This window comes from Podarcis tiliguerta (assembly GCF_965153285.1).
Source record: "Podarcis tiliguerta genome assembly, chromosome: 3".
Lineage (NCBI taxonomy): Eukaryota > Metazoa > Chordata > Lepidosauria > Squamata > Lacertidae > Podarcis > Podarcis tiliguerta.
In genome coordinates this window covers 11221159-11238557 of record NC_139536.1, presented here as the reverse complement: position 1 = coordinate 11238557, position 17399 = coordinate 11221159, and the positions used below count along the sequence as shown (strand labels likewise).

Genomic DNA, 17399 nt, shown 5'->3' with positions numbered 1-17399 from the left:
TAATACGCAAATCCCTTAAGCCTTTAATAGCCGTTAATAGCCGCTAAAGTTGTAAATATGCTCTCCTGAGTGCATCTTTCGCTGTGTGCATTATCTGCTGATAGAGCGTACATCGGCTCTGGAATGTGGCAAGTTATTTCTGGAGCTTGTGTCGCTAATTGCTGATACTGCGTGTCTACGGGAGATCGATGGACGTCCGGACACGACATGGAGTCATGATGGACTTTGTCTCCCTGGCAGTATCCCAACACTTAATTCGTTCCAGAGGTCCGTTCTTAACCTGAAACTGTTCTTAACCTAAAGCACCACTTTAGCTAATGGGGCCTCCTCCTGCCGCTGTGCCACCGGAGCACGATTTCTGTTCTTATCCTGAAGCAAAGTTCTTAACCTGAAGCACTATTTCTGGGTTAGCTGCATGTGGAGGAGCGGGGAATCGAACCCGGTTCACCTGATTACGAGTCCACCGCTCTTAACCACTACACCACGCTGGCACTGGCAGGTTTGATGCTCAAAGCACCTAGGAGAATGGCTGGGGCATAAGATGAGGACAATGAGCTGCACCAGCCTGGAGCCGACACACTGATTATCCTCAGTGCTGTCATGGGACAGTAGTGGGGCTCAGCCCCTCTCCTGAAATGCCGCCCCTCACCTACAAGGATCCTGCTGGTGACAATACTGTCCACCTGCATGTTTGGTGGGCAGAATGTTGAGCTCTGCACCAGTGGAGTGAAGCTGGCATGAGCCCATGGGCAGGGACACATCTGCATAATACACAAGCAAACACACACACACACACACACACACACACCTTGGCACAAAGGGGGTTTGGATTACAGTGTCTGGCTGGTTTCTGTCCCTTTTCATTAAGCAGGTACACAGTAGAGAGCCCAACACGAGCCAAGAGTATTCTCAGTGCCTTTGGAAGTCAGAATGGAAGACTGGTTTGGGGTGGGGGTACATGCTTCTGTCTTCAGCATCTTCATCTTCAACATCCACAACAAGGAGGACTATAGCACAGGCTGAGTTCTCATGGGTGCAATTCAGCCCAGGCACATGTTTATCTCTTTGGATCGCTCCTCATTAAAAATACAATCCAACCGCCCACCCCACTGGATGTCAATCTTCTCTCTCACGTGCTGGTTTTCTATTTGCAGAGAATGTTAAGAAATGAGGCAAGAAGCATTTGGTCATGTGACACCCCCCCCCCCAATCAGAAGTGGCACAGTCCTGACGCAGCTTCACCATCTGCTGCAAATATCTGTATCCCCAAGTCCATGAAAAGATGTTTGACTGCCGAACGCAGAACTGTAAGACAAACCCTGGCAAAGTACAGTGGTGCCTCGCAAGACGAAAATAATCCGTTCCGTGAGTCTCTTCATCTTGCAGTTTTTTTCGTCTTGCGAAGCAAGCCCATTAGCGGGCCAGCTGATAAGCAGCTTAGCGGATCAGCTGATAAGCGGCTTAGCGGATCAGCTGTTAGGCAGCTTAGCGGCTTGGGAAAAAGGGGGGGGGGAGAGGGAAAAAACCCCGCAGGAACTCGCAAGACATTTTCGTCTTGCGAAGCAAGCCCATAGCAAATTCGTTTTGCGAAGCACCTCCAAAATGGAAAACCCTTTCGTCTAGCGGGTTTTCCGTATTGCGAGGCATTCGTCTTGCGGGGCACCACTATAAAACATTTTAGAACATAGTATAGTCATATATGAGTGTGTCTGACCTTTCAGCTGCTCTTCTGTTTCAAGTCTGATTTTGTTAATTGCTTCATCTCTTGAGATCTAGGATGTAAGATACCCATTGACACATTCTGAATTTTATTAAGATGAGCTATAGAATCTCATGCACGTCCTACGCTTGGGAGCTAACGTACATCAGCACGCAGAGGCCATAGACACACGCTTCCCTAGAGAGTCACGCCACTCAGTAGATGTAATCATAGAATTGTAACACTGGAAGGGACCCTGAGGGTTACCTGGCCCAACTCCAGGTAATGCAGGAACCTCAACTCAATCATACATGACCATCCAAACTCTGCTTACGTATGATCTAGCTGGGAACCTGAAAAAGCTTTTACCCTGTGCATTCTCCCAATGCATGCAATTTCTCCATGCTGGCACCACCGATGGGGGACTTTTAATTCCCACTGTATGCAGGCGGTTACCATTTTATGCTGGCCCTCAAACTTAAAGGTAAAGGGACCCCTGACCATTAGGTCCAGGCGCGGCTGACTCTGGGGTTGCGGCGCTCATCTGGCTTTACTGGCCGAGGGAGCCGGCGTACAGCTTCCGGGTCACGTGGCCAGCAGGACTAAGCCGCTTCTGGCGAACCAGAGCAGAGCACGGAAACGCTGTTTACCTTCCCGCCGGAGCGGTACCTATTTATCTACTTGCACTTGGACGTGCTTTCGAACTGCGAGGTTGGCGGGAGCAGGGACCGAGCAACGGGAGCTCACCCCGTCACGGGGATTCGAACTGCCAACCTTCTGATCGGCAAGTCCTAGGCTCTGTGGTTTAACCCACAGCGCCACCCACGTCCCTGGCCCTCAAACTTAGGAAGGAATAAAGCAGCAGAATGCTTCTGGAGATACACTTCTTGTTCTTTGGAGTGGGATGGGAGGGCAGTGTGGTGCAGAAGGGAGCAGGCCAATCGAGGCTACAGTAAGTGGGTGGGCAGAAGGGTTCTTTGCATTGTCATTTACATTTCATCTATCAAGAGGAACAAATTCAGAGCAGAATACCTAGACAGTTGTGTGTGCATCTCTTTAAACTGGCTGAAGCCAAACAGCAAAAACCCGCCTGGTTCAGGCGCAATTTAACCAAAATGAATTTAAATACTCACTTTATCATGCGTGAAGTCGGAAAACACAGCAGTGATCTTTCCAGATGCAAGGCTTCAAGCACGGGAAGGTGGGGGAGAAAAGAGAAAGTTGAAAAATTATAGCCAAATCATACAGTGGTACCTCGGGTTACAGGCGCTTCAGGTTACAGACTCCGCTAAGAGTGTTTGTTGTGGGGGAGGAAGGGAAAAGGAGATTGTTAGCCGCTTTGAGACTCCTTAGGGTACAGTGGTACCTTGGGTTACATACGCTTCAGGTTACAAACACTGCTAACCCAGAAATAGTACCTCGGGTTAAGAACTTTGCTTCAGGACAAGAACAAAAATTGTGCTCCGGCGGTGAAGCAGCAGCAGCAGGAGGCCCCATTAGCTAAAGTGGTACCTCAGGTTAAGTACAGTTTCAGGTTAAGACCAGACCTCCAGAACTAATTAAGAGCTTAACTTGAGGTACCACTGTATCTGAATGCCAACCTGGTTGATCCCCATGACATTTAAAGCAGCAACACAGGACAAGCAGAGAAAATAACAGGTGCTACACATAAATCCTAGCCAGACAGGCCAAGGCCCGAGTGACAGTTCTTCTCTGGTACCTCATTTATTCTGTCTCCAGAAGTACCCCAATCTGCCTTGAAGCAGACCGCAAAAATCAAACAGCTGTGCCAAGAAGATGAAAAGATGCACAACTGCAACACATTTTGCCCACCTGAGTGCCACATGTTAGAGGTCTCTCAAGCAAAGAGAAGCCTTGCCATTTCTATCAGTTAAATAGTGAGGAAGTTTCTGCTTCATCCTATGAACGGCTACAGAGAAAACTAGAGCAGAATAGTGGGCACCAGGCCACTACAACACTGCTGCTCTTGTTTTATTCAAATACAGTGGTACCTCAGGTTAAGTACTTAATGTTAGGATATTTCCGTTCCACCTTAAAAGGGAGCAGGAAGTTTGTGTCACAGCCTCCGCATTTCCTGTTTCACAGGAAGTTTATGTTGTGTCTTTGCTTTCGTTTCTCTCTCTGTGACGGAGACACTGAAGCAGGCAGTCATGTTTTCTCTTTGTTCTGACCAACGCTGAATAAAGTTGTAAATATGCTCTCCTGAGTGCATCTTTCGCTGTGTGCATTATCTGCTGATAATGAGCGTACATCGGCTCTGGAATGTGGCAAGTTATTTCTGGAGCTCATGTCGCTAATTGCTGATACTGCGTGTCTACGGGAGATCGACGGACGTCCGGACACGACATGGAGTCATGATGGACTTTGTCTCCCTGGCAGTATCCCAACACTTAATTCGTTCCGGAGGTCCGTTCTTAACCTGAAACTGTTCTTAACCTGAAGCACCACTTTAACTAATGGGGCCTCCTGCTGCCGCTGTGCCACCGGAGCACGATTTCTGTTCTTATCCTGAAGCAAAGTTCTTAACCTGAAGCACTATTTCTGGGTTAGCGGAGTCTGTAACCTGAAGCGTATGTAACCTGAAGCATATGTAACCCGAGGTACCACTGTAATGCTGTCAGGGCACAAGGTATTTTATAGAACAATGTAAGTCAAAGGCTGGCACGTCTTCAGAGCAACCCCCAATCTTGGGTTAATGTTGGGGGTGGGGGTGGAAGCGGCAGTATAATCCCCTCCCCATTCCAACAGTCAATCACTCAATGAAGGTGTTTAGCTGTCATTAGGCTGTTTTGGGTGTGTGTGTGTCTCTTTCCATCCTAAATAGTTTATTGTACTTCTGCAAACCTCAGTCCAATAATACCTCCGCCACTTACACATGGCTGTTGCTGTTTTGGCTGCATAAGCAACAACACTCACAAGGACTGAGGGGCAATTAGATCCAGAACAATACACAGTCCTAATGCAATACACAAAGTCAGCATGCGATGCGACCCTGAAGACTACCAACATGTACCAACAACACAATGGAACTGCAGCCAAATTGCAACAGTGCTGTAATTACTTCGGCAAAAGCTGTTGTGCCCATGCTGAAGATGGGAAGGTTGAGGCCGAGAGGGAATTACTTGTTTAAGGCCAGGACCTGGTTTTCTACAGCACAGGTGAAATTTACAATGAGAATTTCCAGCTTATTCTTTTTACTGGAACACTAGCTTTCTAATCTGCACAGTGGAAAAAATGATTGAATGCCGTTACAGACAGGTATGAAAGAAAGCCTAACTATTTGTCATGAAGCAACAGAAGAACACCCCACCAGTAAACATAAGATAAGACCGCTATAAGGCACGTTTCCTCAACCTCGGCCCTCCATATGTTTTTGGCCTACAACTCCCATGATCCCTAGCTAGCAGGCCCAGTGGTCAGGGATGATGGGAATTGTAGTCTCAAAAATATCCGGAGGGCCAAGGTTGAGGAAGCCAGGCTATAAGGTGTCTCATGGCTGAGACTATGTTTCACTTTATACGTCTTTAGACGTACAATTGCTTTAAAGAAGAAAAAGCCTCACTCAGTGTAGGTCAATTTTTTGTTCCTACTCCTTATGCCTTTTCAACCCCTGCCATGTATTTGGGTGTTCCGATTCGTTACTCAATGTATCTTCAATCCTCACTTTAATGCAAAGATGTTGGACAGATTCCAGCACTTCGCAGCCTCTCTGTTCAAGGCAGATTCCCAAAATATTGCTCAGGGTGGTTGTGAAGAGGGTGGAAGTGTTAGGATATTTCCGTTCCACCTTAAAAGGGAGCAGGATGTTTGTGTCACAGCCTGCGTATTTCCTGTTTCACAGGATGTTTATGTTGTGCCTTTGCTTTCGTTTCTCTCTCTCTCTGCCGGAACACTGAAGCAGGCAGTCATGTTTTTATTTGTTCTGATCAACGCAGAAATAAACTTGTAAATAATGCTCTCCTGAGTGCATCTTTCACTGTGCATTATCTGCTGATAGAGCGTGCATCGGCTCTGGAATGTGGCAAGCTATTTCTGGGGCTCGTGTCACTAATTGCTGACACTGCGTGTCTACGGGAGATCAATGGACGTCTGGAGACGACGTGGAGCCATGATGGACTTTGTCTCCCTGGCAGTATCCCAGTATTCAAGCTGATTCAGTAGCAGGTTTCCTACAATTCACAGGGAGAACCTCACTGCTCCAGACTGCACACATATGAAAACACCCCTCTTGCTCTCTTCAGTTATTGGACCACATGTGCCAAGTGAAATACAGTGGTACCTTAGCATGCGAACGGGATCCGTTCCGGAGCCCCGTTCGCATCCTGAAGCGAACACAACCTGCGTTTGCACGTGCCGCGATTTGCCGCATCTGCGCATGATGCCATTTTGAGCGTCTGCGCATGCGCGAGCGGCAAAACCCGGAAGTAATGCGTTCCATTATTTCTGGGTCGCCGCGGAGCGCAACCCGAAAACGCTCAACCCGAAGCTACTTTAACCTGAGGTATGACTGTACGCAACTTGACACAAATAATTTTTTTCCTTAAAAAGAAAAAAAGGGCTTCTTCTTTAATTAAAATAAACCACGGGGCAAGAATTATTCATAATTCATAAAAGACAGTCCAACTGCCTTTACAGAGACGGTGAACTAAGAAGTTGCTTTCACTTAATGCTGATATTTTTTAATACAACCCACTTTAAGCCCCAGTGGCAGTTGGGGGGGGGGGAGAACATGTTTTTTAAAAAAGGAAATTTGTGTGCCTTGTTATCCTGGCGGCCAGCTCTGTCCAGTTTTCGTGTCCAGAGCAGAAGGCAACATCAGCAGCTGGGCGGACAGGGGCTAAACGGATCAAAAGATTCTGCCAGCTACAAAACTGAAAATTTCCCAAGATGAAAAGCACTACCGTCATTGCTGAGCAGTATTTTGTGAGACACTGCTTCGTCACCAGCGCTAGGTAAGGACAAGGATGATGGGAAGTGAAAAGGTTTTAACGTTCTGTTCAGATCCCTTGCTCTGCTCTGCCTGTTGCGTTCCCAAAAGCAGAGATGGGTAGCCTGCAAGCCCAGTGGTCAGGAATGATGGTGTTGGGGAAAAGCATCACCCAGAAGGTCACAGGTTGTCCATCCCTGGGTCCTTGCGGAGGAGGGGCAGTCCTAAAAACGAAATACAGTGGTGCCTCACAAGACGAAAAGAATCCGTTCCGCGAGTCTCTTCGTCTTGCGGTTTTTTTCGTCTTGCGAAGCAAGCCCATTAGCGGCTTAGCGGGCTTAGCGGATCAGCTGATAAGCGGCTTAGCGGCTTGGGAAAAAGGGGGGGGGGAGGAAAAAAACCCCGCAGGAACTCGCAAGACGAAAAAGCAAGCCCATAGGAAATTCGTTTTGCGAAGCACCTCCAAAACGGAAAACCCTTTCGTCTAGTGGGTTTTCCGTCTTGCGAGGCATTCGTCTTGCGGGGCACCACTGTATTGCATATCCCTCCATATCCCAAACCAAACCGTTTTTTCTTCCACAGCTTCAGAATTTCAGGGAATTTCACATTCACCAAGGATTAATCAAGCCTATTTTTACCAGCACAATTTAGGCTCCTACGTACAAAGGAGGATCAGTAAAGAAAGGCAATTACTAACACAAATATAATTAAGTAAAGGGTACCAAACGGAAGAGAAAGTGATCAAGAGCTGGGCTCTTATTTAGCATTTGAATGGAACAGTTTTAATATACCCTTTTCTTTCCATATCATAGCAGTTTGTGTTGTGTTTTGAAGGTGGATGAAAATTTACGTAGGTGTCTTTTAGATTTTTTAAAATAAGGAAACCCTAAATTCAGCTACTATATCTGCAGTTGCAGCCCACGTAGCCCAGAAAACCTTTTGTGTACTTACTGCTTTGCACATTCCACGATCTGCTCAGGAGCAGTGAATAGCTTCGGCACGGTTCTCTTGGCAACGCCCTGTTCCTTTGCCAGCTGTTGTATGCCTTGAATTATTTGCTGGGTGTGCTTCACGCCCACTTTGATAGCATGGCAAAAGTCCTGTTGCAATACGTTCTCGGCAGCCGCTTCCAACATCACTATTTATTCAAATTCAGAGATGGGAAAGTCAGTCACAGCTGTCTTCTTGGACTGATACGTTTCAGCCATCAACCAATATCACAGAAAAACCCAAATGGCCAGTGTGGATTTTGAAAACAGAAGCTAACAACTTAACCTGCACTCTCGCAACGCAGGTCATTTCATTATGACATTGTAGAAGTAGAAACAGTAAGCCATGAGACATCACATTTGAATGCAACAGTCTGCTGGATCAGACCAGTGGCCCATCTAGTCCAGCATCCTGTTCTCACGGGCCCAACCAGATGCCTGTGGAAAGCCTGAAAGCAGGAACTGAGCCCAACAGCAGTCTCCCCTCCTGAGCTTTCCAGCAATTGGCAACCACAGTGGAGACAGATCATGGCCATTGTAGCCATATCCTCCATGTCTAATCCTGGTATGCCCTGTGGAGGACTTTAAGGTCCACAAATGACAACATTTTGGAGGTCCCAGGTTTCACGGTGGTTAGATTGGTCTCAACTAGGGCCAGGGCCTTTTCAGTACTGGCCCCAACTTGGTGGAATGCTCTGTCTCAAGAGACTAGGGCCCTGCAGGACTTGACATCTTTCCGCAGGGCCTGCAAGACGGAGCTGTTTCGCCTGGCCTTTGGTTTGGACTCACTGACCCTTATGTTTCCCTCCCCTTATGGTCTTGATTTATTGGCTACTTTTAAAATGAGGTTGCATTTTAAATTTTAACCTGTATTTTAAATTGTTTTCTTTTTCTTTTTCTTTCCCCCTATTATGTTTTTACTGTGATTTTATTGGTGTTAGCCGCCCTGAGCCTGGCTCTGGCCGGGTATAAATAAATTTATTAGTAATTATTATTACTATTACTATTATTATTATTATTATTAAGTCATCCAGGTTGGTGGCAATCACTGCTAGGGCTGGGCGATATATCCATATATTGTCCAAAACCGGTTTGACTCCCATATTGTGATATCGGATCCGGTTTCCTAATTCTTGATCTGGCAATGTATCTTGAATTTTGTGTGTGTGTGTGTGTGTGTGTGTGTGTGCGCGTGCGTGCTATGCAAAATACACAATGTGGGGGAAACTGTGAAGCCAGCCAATGCTTCTCTTGAGTCCTGCATTCCCTGTTAACTCTGCCGGCTCAGCTCTCCCAACTCCTGCAGAGGGCAGCAAATCACTGGCAAATGCCTCTACATAGCTCCACCCTTATTTCAACCATCACGATATATCAGTATATCACGATGCTTTGCTGGTGATATCTCACAATGTTGAAAACCAGATATTGCCAAGCCCAAAACACTGCTTCTCCTGGGAGCAAATGTTATAGTTTAACCATGTGCTGTGTGAAGAAGTATTTTCTTTTGTCTATCCTGAATCTTCCAACACTCAGCTTCATTAGATGTTGCCAAGTTCTAGCTGTGCGAGGGAGAAAAACATTTCTCTGTTCATTTTCTCCAAACCATGTGTAAATTTATACTTCTGTCATGCCTCCTCTTACTCGTCCTTTTTCTGAACTAAGAAGCCTCAAATCTTGTAACCTTTCGTCATAGGGGAGTTACTCTATTCCCTCGATCATTTTGGTTACTTTTTTCCAACTCTACAATGTCCTTTCTGAGATGAGGCAGCCAGAAATGTACACGGTTTTCCAAGTGTGGCTGCACCATTGATTCAGACATCCTACCTACAAAGTTTCAGCCCAATTAATAAACTTAGTGAATGACCTCAAAACTGAGGAATCAGGAAACCACTTAAGTTTAGAACTGGTTCATACACATCAAAGTCCTTCAACACATCTCTCAGCCCCTCAATGTTAAATGCAAGAACCAGGAATTATTGCACCTGAAGTTATCTAAAGTGATACATGAAGTCTAACTGCAGTGTTTTGATCTGTGGTTGCTGACTCACACATGCTAGTCATAGAATCATAGAGTTGGAATAGACCACAAGGGCCATCGAGTCCAACCCCCTGCCAAGCAGGAAACACCATCAGAGCACTCCTGACATATGGTTGTCAAGCCTCTGCTTAAAGACCTCCAAAGAAGGAGACTCCACCACACTCCTTGGCAGCAAATTCCACTGTCAAACAGCTCTTACTGTCAGGAAGTTCTTTCTAATGTTGAGGTGGAATCTTCTTTCTTGTAGTTTGGATCCATTGCTCCGTGTCCGCTTCTCTGGAGCAGCAGAAAACAACCTTTCTCCCTCCTCTATGTGACATCCTTTTATATATTTGAACATGGCTATCATATCACCCCTTAACCTCCTCTTCTCCAGGCTAAACATGCCCAGCTCCCTTAGCCGTTCCTCATAAGGCATCGTTTCCAGGCCTTTGACCATTTAGTCATCAAGTGATGAATATGTGTATGTGAACCAGCCCTTGGAGAGTGGCGCACACTGGTTTTCAAATGAGCCTTCCATCTAAGCCTTCTCTCGCCGCTGCCACTCTCACAGGCAGGTTTGGCAGGGATGCAGAAGAGGGCCTTCTCGATGGCTGCTCCTAGACGTTGGAACTCCCTTCCTAGAGAGGTTAGGCTGACTCCCTCCTTGTTGTCCTTCTGATGGCAGGTGAAGACTTTCTGGTTCCAGCAGGCTTTTCAGAACCAACAGTTTTTAAGGAAAGGGCTGGTGCTGTGATATTCTATTAATGTTTTGTTATTTTTAAGTACAGTGGTACCTCTAGTTACGAACTTAACTCATTCCGGAGGTCCATTCTTAACCTGAAACTGTTCTGAACTAGAGGCGTGCTTTCGATAATGGGGCCTCTTGCTGCCACTGCAGAACACAATTTCCGTTCTCATCCTGGGGCAAAGTTCTCAACTCGAAGTAACTCTTCCAGGTTAGCGGAGTTTGTAACCTGAAGCATTTGTAACCTGAGGCGTTTGTAACTCAAGGTACCACTGTACTGATTTTTTCCCTGTTCTTACTAACAGCTAAGCACAGGTGGGGAAAAAAACAGTCCTCAATTTTTTTAGCTATAAGCTGCCTTAAGTCCCTTTTATGGAAAAAGGTGGAATAATCATAAGGCTGACACCCGTTTAGCTTTAAAATAGCATAAAATGGCTTCATACCATACTCTGGCCATTTTACTAGTAAATAATCCATTTGAATCACTTACCAATTTGGCTACGAGGGGCTCCAGAGACCACTAAATCCAAAGTGCTGGACGACATTTCCTTTCGTGTGGGATTCACAACAACTTCGCCGTCAATCAGTCCTACCCTCACAGCACCTGAGAAGATACTCCATAAATTAAGATATTCCATCAGTTAGCTTTTTGCAACTAAGGCAACACTAGCTTGTGAGATTACTTTTCAGATGTGCTTTTAACACGGAAAAGCTAATGCGGTTTGGGAGAACTGCGTAGGGCTTGACAATTGATTAATTCAAGAGATTTTGCTGTCACACACGAGTATTTCAGCAGCTGCACCACTAAAAGAGCTGCCTACCCTTAGTTTGCCTGTACTGGACACAACTGATGAGGATTTAGCTCTGTTCAAACAAGTACAATACAACTTGGTCTATCTGTGCTTTGACAGCTGGCAAACTCTGCTCTACGTAGTACATAGTAGGTGGTGAACTGAGGGGCTAGTTCCCAGGGGACAATTTAGCAGCCCCCTCCCTTGCTGCACAGCAAACTGCAATGAGTTCCTAAAGCAATTTTTGATACAGCAAGGAGAGGTTGGACAGCTGTTCAAGTAAAGACGAAGCAGAACTCCATTGGGCAGATGAAATTAATGGACTATGCAGAATTGAACAAAATGACAGGAAGGATTTGAAACCTGCGGGACCAGAGATTTACAGAAGATTGGAAGAAGTATATGAATTATTTGAAGAGCAACTGTAATCAACAAATTACGCTAGTAGGACTACAAGAAGTTTTGTAAGGAGAAATATACGAAGTGTTACGAAGTAGAAAAAGATAGAGATATTGGTTATGAGTTTGAAATGTAATAGGGAAGATAAGAAATGCATACTGACAGATTAGATTGGAAAATTTTCAGACAGGATTGATGGAAGTCAAAAATTTGAATAAGGTGTAAAAGTATGTTTAATTACTGTTGAAAATGATATGTTAAAAGAAAAAGAAGAAGAAGAGTTTGGATTTGATATCCCGCTTTTCACTCCCCTTCAGGAGTCTCAAAGCGGCTAACAATCTCCTTTCCCTTCCTCCCCCACAACAAACACTCTGTGAGGTGAGTGGGGCTGAGAAACTTCAGAGAAGTGTGCCTGGCCCAAGGTCAGCCAGCAGCTGCATGTGGAGGAGTGGAGACGCGAACCCGGTTCCCCAGATTACGTGACTACCGCTCTTAACCACTACACCACACTGGCTCTCAGTATGTAATAAAATATAAAAATATATATTAAAAAAAAGAAGAAGCAGAACTCCACTGTGCTGAAGGACAGGAGCAAATCACTACACAGGTTGCACAGACTGAATGTTAATTCATTGCTGGCACAGATCTGCCAAAAAACCCCAAAGGACAAGAGCCCAGAGGAACCAAACAGAAAGCCATGAAAGATGTGCAAGAGGGAATAAAGTGGGCCCTGAAAAATCTGGCCACAGTATTACACTTTATTATGCTCCTCAGCAAGTACTGAACTGGCCTTGAGTCCAGAGTGACTGGACAAAAAAGGGAAGACAGAATGATGGGAGGTATCATTACCTGGCCTATTCAAGTCTTTAAGGGACCCTGCTCACATGTGATCTGTCTATTTATATGTATGGGCGTTTTGCTGTACAAATGAATCAGGTTTATATTGTTTGCAGCTAATGTCTGTTTGCTACTTGTTTTCAAATGAAGCTTTAATTGCCAATAGCTATGCAACAATAAAGACCGTCTACTTTGGGACACGGGTGGCGCTGTGGGTTAAAGCCTCAGCGCCTAGGGCTTGCCGATCGAAAGGTCGGCGGTTCGAATCCCTGCGGCGGGGTGCGCTCCCGTTGTTCGGTCCCAGCGCCTGCCAACCTAGCAGTTCGAAAGCACTCCTGGGTGCAAGTAGATAAATAGGGACCGCTTACTAGCGGGAAGGTAAACGGCGTTTCCGTGTGCGGCTCTGGCTCGCCAGAGCAGCGATGTCACGCTGGCCACGTGACCCGGAAGTGTCTTCAGACAGCGCTGGCCTTGGCCTCTTTGAGTGAGATGGGCGCACAACCCTAGAGTCTGTCAAGACTGGCCCGTACGGGCACGGGTACCTTTACCTTTACCTACTTTGGAACTGGCCAATCTTGCAGCTACAAGGATGCTCTTACAAGACTGAAGCAAGACTAATCTAGATAGAACGTTAATAAACCAGCTCAGAGGCAGAACATCTCTTGAGGAGTTCCAAATATTCATTACAGGGGTGCTAACTTGAATTATAATGGGGGGGGGGGAGGTAAGTCCACCCCACATAATTGATCACAAGACGCATACAAGCACACCATTTGAATGGCAATGCTCATCAACGGGGGGGTGGGGGTGGGCTGGCGCCCTCAAATATTTTACTGAGTGTGTCTGTGTGTGAAGGGACCTTGGCCCCTAAGAACTGGCTCTTATGAGTCATTACAAGTTTTATTTCCCCATTCTTCTATATATGCTCTGATATATTCAATGTATCAATGACTTCAAATGTATCAATGACTACTTAATATCCATCCTGGGGGGGGGGGGGTAATACACAATGTAATCTAGCCTCTAAAGTTTTCTAGCCTTCATGGTGCCTGGATTTTTAAAGCTTTTTTTTAAAAAAACGTTACAGCTTCAAACTGGTGAGGTTTGCTTTCATTTCTCATAAACTTGCGCCATGCGTTTTTCAGACCAATGCTAAATTTAAGTTAATGCATCTTTACTCACCAATGGGACCGTTCCATGGAATATCCGACAAAGCAAGGGCTGCGGAAGCTAAAAGTAATTGAGATGCATTACTTGAAAACTCTTTATACCGTTTTGCTAAGACTAACTAGTCTTGTTTACAAAAAACAACAACATTTACCTCCATTGATGGCCAGCACCGCAGGATCGTTGACACCATCTACAGCCAAAAGATTACAAAGGATCTGGGGAAATCAAAAGAAAAGTTGATGCATGATTTCATGTAGAAGCCCTGTTCATGTATATGGAGGTGCCAGGATTATGCCTTTAGCTCAGTCCCCAATGAGGCATCTCCCAACGATGCGTTCTTTGTGGTTATCTAAAGTCCAACAGGTAAGCTTCTACCCGCAACTGGGCACCCGGTTGCCCAGAAGTTGCATGTTTAGATTTCTTTTCAGAAAGCTCAAGGCAAAGTACAGCTGCTTAAGGAAGGAGACAAAACCTCAGGGGCGGGGGGGGGGGGGAGCTCAGCCACCCTCCAAACAGACATGGTAACACCCTATAGCCAAGCAGCACATGAAGAAGGCTAATATTATTCAAGGTGTTGGGCGACAATCAAAGTTAGGCATATTCAGAATAAAGTAAAGGTAAAGGTACCCCTGCCCGTACGGGCCAGTCTTGACAGACTCTAGGGTTGTGCGCTCATCTCACTCTATAGGCCGGGAGCCAGCGCTGTCCGCAGACACTTCCGGGTCATGTGGCCAGCGTGACAAGCTGCATCTGGCGAGCCAGCGCAGCACATGGAACGCCGTTTACCTTCCCGCTGGTAAGCGGTCCCTATTTATCTACTTGCACCCAGAGGTGCTTTCGAACTGCTAGGTTGGCAGGCGCTGGGACCGAACGATGGGAGTGCACCCCGCCGCGAGGATTTGAACCACCGACCATGCGATCGGCAAGTCCTAGGCGCTGAGGTTTTACCCACAGTGCCACCCGTGTCCCCATATTCAGAATAGAACAAATTAAATCAATGGAGTTAAAATACTTAAATGTGGTCTACTCATAGAGTACAAATTAGCTGGGTATTACCCGTTATAGACTGTGCACCTATGGATGTTGAATAAATATATTTCTCTACAAATATAAAGATCATCAGTAACACTTAGGTAAGGACTATCGCCTTACATGTGTTCTTCCACACACACTCTGAATGACATTAGGGTTCCAGTTTTGGATTTGTTCTCTCAACAAAGATGGGTCAGGAAGACCTTCTTTATGTTCTTTTAATTCCCCCATGAAAAACTGTTCATTTAAAAAAAACAACAGAGGTTCCTATCTGTCAGGTTTACCCAACGTATCGTGGGGTTGCGTCCCTTTAATGCCCTGCTGATTATTTATTATTGCTGCTTGCTTTTTGGATTGTTAACGTTTTGTTGCCCAATAGTGATGTTATTCATTTTTGCCTTGTTTAAAAATTTAGGAGAGGGATTTTTCCAGAGCCAAAGTTTTAAGATATTTCATTTTCATTGTTTCCTGCTTGGCAGGGGGTTGGACTCGATGGCCTTTGTGGTCTCGTCAAACTCTATGATTCTATGGTTCTATGATTTAATACAGTGGTACCTCGCAAGACGAAAGAGTTTTTCGTTTTCTGAGTTGCTTCGCAAGACGGATTTCCCTATGGGCTTGCTTAGCAAGACGAAAACGTCTTGCGCCTTTTTTTTAAAACCGCCAATGCATTCTTATGGGAAACCGTCAATACACAGTGGTGCTTCGCAAGACGAAAAAATTCACAAGACAAAAAAACTTGCAGAACGAATTAATTTCGTCTTGCGAGGCACCACTGTAAATACCTTTTGGGTTCCCTATGTTTCTCATCAATTATTTTCTAATATACTGTAGAAAGAGAAGACAACTGACTATTTCAACAGTGCCGCCTATCGCAGGACAGCTAACTGGATCCACAGCATCCCTTCCATGTACAGAAGGGCTCCTTCCATTCATGGAAAACACTGAAACTCAGCAAGTCTTCTGTTGGAGGAAGCAAGGTAAGGTGAGTGACATTAACTACCTCATGCAGCCCCTAACACCCCCCACTGCTTGTTAGGGAGTTTTCCACGGGGCCAGAGAGACGGAGGAATCGGCAGAGGTTGCCTTCCTCTCTTCTTCCAGCGGGAGGATCTCATGAATGAAGTTCCACTCAAAAGAACTCTGGATCCAACCCAGAGTGATATTTCCCACATTTATTTAGTAGCAACATACAAAACAGCTATTTAATAGTGGTATCGCACTAACATTAGACTAGTAACTAGGCTAGAAGTAAGAAGTGATCAAAGTAACTTACCTGTGTATCATAATAGTAGCCTGCTGGAAAGAGTGGTCTAATGGACCGATCTGTAAAACAGTATTAAATGTTTAAGGTCATCTCTCTCTCTCTCCCTCTCAATGTTTACCGTATTTTTCGCTCTATAGGACGCAGTTTCCCCCCTCCAAAAATGAAGGGTAAATGTGTGTGCGTCCTATGGAGCGAATGCAGGCTTTTGCTGAAGCCTGGAGAGCAAGAGGGGTCGGTACGCACCCACCCCTCTCGCTTTCCAGGCTTCAGGAAGATATCCGCAAGCCTTGGGGGCCCGGCGGGAGGCTTGTGGATAGCAGCAAGCTTGTGGATAGCAGCAAGGCTTGTGGATAGCACACAACCTCGCCCCCACTCCCGTTCTGGGGGCAGCTTGGGCTTCCCCCACCCCCAGCCCGGCAAGCTCTGGGAGCTAAAGAGAAAGCCAAGACTTGGCCCCTTTGCTCTTTGGGGCTGGGGGGGGGGGATAAATTCCCCCCTTTATTCCCCCCCCCCAAAAAAAACCAGGTGCGCCCTATGGTCCGGTGCGCCCTATAGAGCGAAAAATACGGTAATTGTTTTCACTAGCTATTCATACTGCAGCAGATGGGGACATGAAACCGGTTAAGCCAGTCCCCTGATGCAAAGCAGGACTGTCTCCCAAAGACCATGTCCTGGGATCCAGGCAAACATGAAGATTGTATCCAGCCAAGAAATTAGTATCATTGGTTTCCATGGAAGAAATGCATGCAAGGCTCAATTACCTTGGAAGCCAGTCCACTGAAGTCAATGAGATTTGCATCCAGGTTAGAATGCTCAGGATCAGGTTTATGTCATCCCAAGGTAAGTAGCACTTAAGGCACAATTTTCTCTAAATATATCAAGAAACTACTGCATCATGGGGAAAGGCTTTAAAAACAAAGTCCCCCTTTCCAAATTTCCAAGAAATTATTGGAATAGTTATAATAGAACACAGCTCAGACTTATAGTACATACCTATTACTCTGCTTGTAAGAATTTCTTTATCGGTAGAGCTCAGTTCTCTTCTCAGATAATTGGTAGGAATTCTTCCTGCTGCAGCAGCTTTTTGTCGATAGTCAACCTTACATAAAAGACAATATTATTGTTCCCTTTTATTTTATTAAGCACAGGACACTGTAGAAAATCACAAGATACCAATCCAGTTTATCTGATTCACCCAGAACAATGAAATAATTTTATAGGCTTTTGTCTAGAAATGTTTTAACTTGGTTCTTTGCAAGATAATTTTATGCAGAGCTATGCATTATGTTAAATACTTCAGTGCTACTCACCACCAAAGGCATGAACTGAGACGGAGAAGGCTTCGTTTTACTGACCGCTGTCACCATCACTGATGTATCACCTAGCTTAATTATTTTTTAAAGAGGGGGAGAAAGGTATTAGGCACACTTCTTCAGTAGAGAGCAATGAGATATCAATCTCTATATTTGCTATATTTCTGGAAAGATAGGCAAAATGTATCA

At 45.5% G+C, this 17399-nt stretch overlaps 2 protein-coding genes across 4 annotated transcripts in view; both read right to left on the bottom strand.

Moving 5' to 3' along the window:
• The window catches only part of PNPT1 (polyribonucleotide nucleotidyltransferase 1), a 50243-nt gene that overhangs the window by 30360 nt on the left and 2484 nt on the right, over nucleotides 1–17399 (bottom strand). For 2 of the 3 annotated variants that reach the window (XR_014509248.1, XM_083432587.1), the window contains exons 3-11: nucleotides 17208–17282; nucleotides 16891–16996; nucleotides 15907–15956; nucleotides 13750–13813; nucleotides 13611–13658; nucleotides 10892–11005; nucleotides 7599–7785; nucleotides 2833–2884; nucleotides 1715–1772 (exon numbers count right to left, since the gene is read on the bottom strand). Coding sequence is in view for 2 of the 3 variants with exons in the window: in XM_083432587.1 (XP_083288713.1) it covers nucleotides 1715–1772; nucleotides 2833–2884; nucleotides 7599–7785; nucleotides 10892–11005; nucleotides 13611–13658; nucleotides 13750–13813; nucleotides 15907–15956; nucleotides 16891–16996; nucleotides 17208–17282 (754 nt within the window). In the remaining variant the exon portion in view is untranslated. The remainder of the gene's footprint in view (nucleotides 1–1714; nucleotides 1773–2832; nucleotides 2885–7598; nucleotides 7786–10891; nucleotides 11006–13610; nucleotides 13659–13749; nucleotides 13814–15906; nucleotides 15957–16890; nucleotides 16997–17207; nucleotides 17283–17399) is intronic. The other variant, XM_083432588.1, reaches the window with a different exon arrangement.
• Nucleotides 5920–17399, bottom strand: part of EFEMP1 (EGF containing fibulin extracellular matrix protein 1) — a 116121-nt gene continuing 104641 nt past the window's right edge. Inside the window, exon 13 of the mRNA XM_083432723.1 lies at nucleotides 5920–6259. The gene's annotated coding sequence lies outside the window, so the exon portion shown is untranslated. The remainder of the gene's footprint in view (nucleotides 6260–17399) is intronic.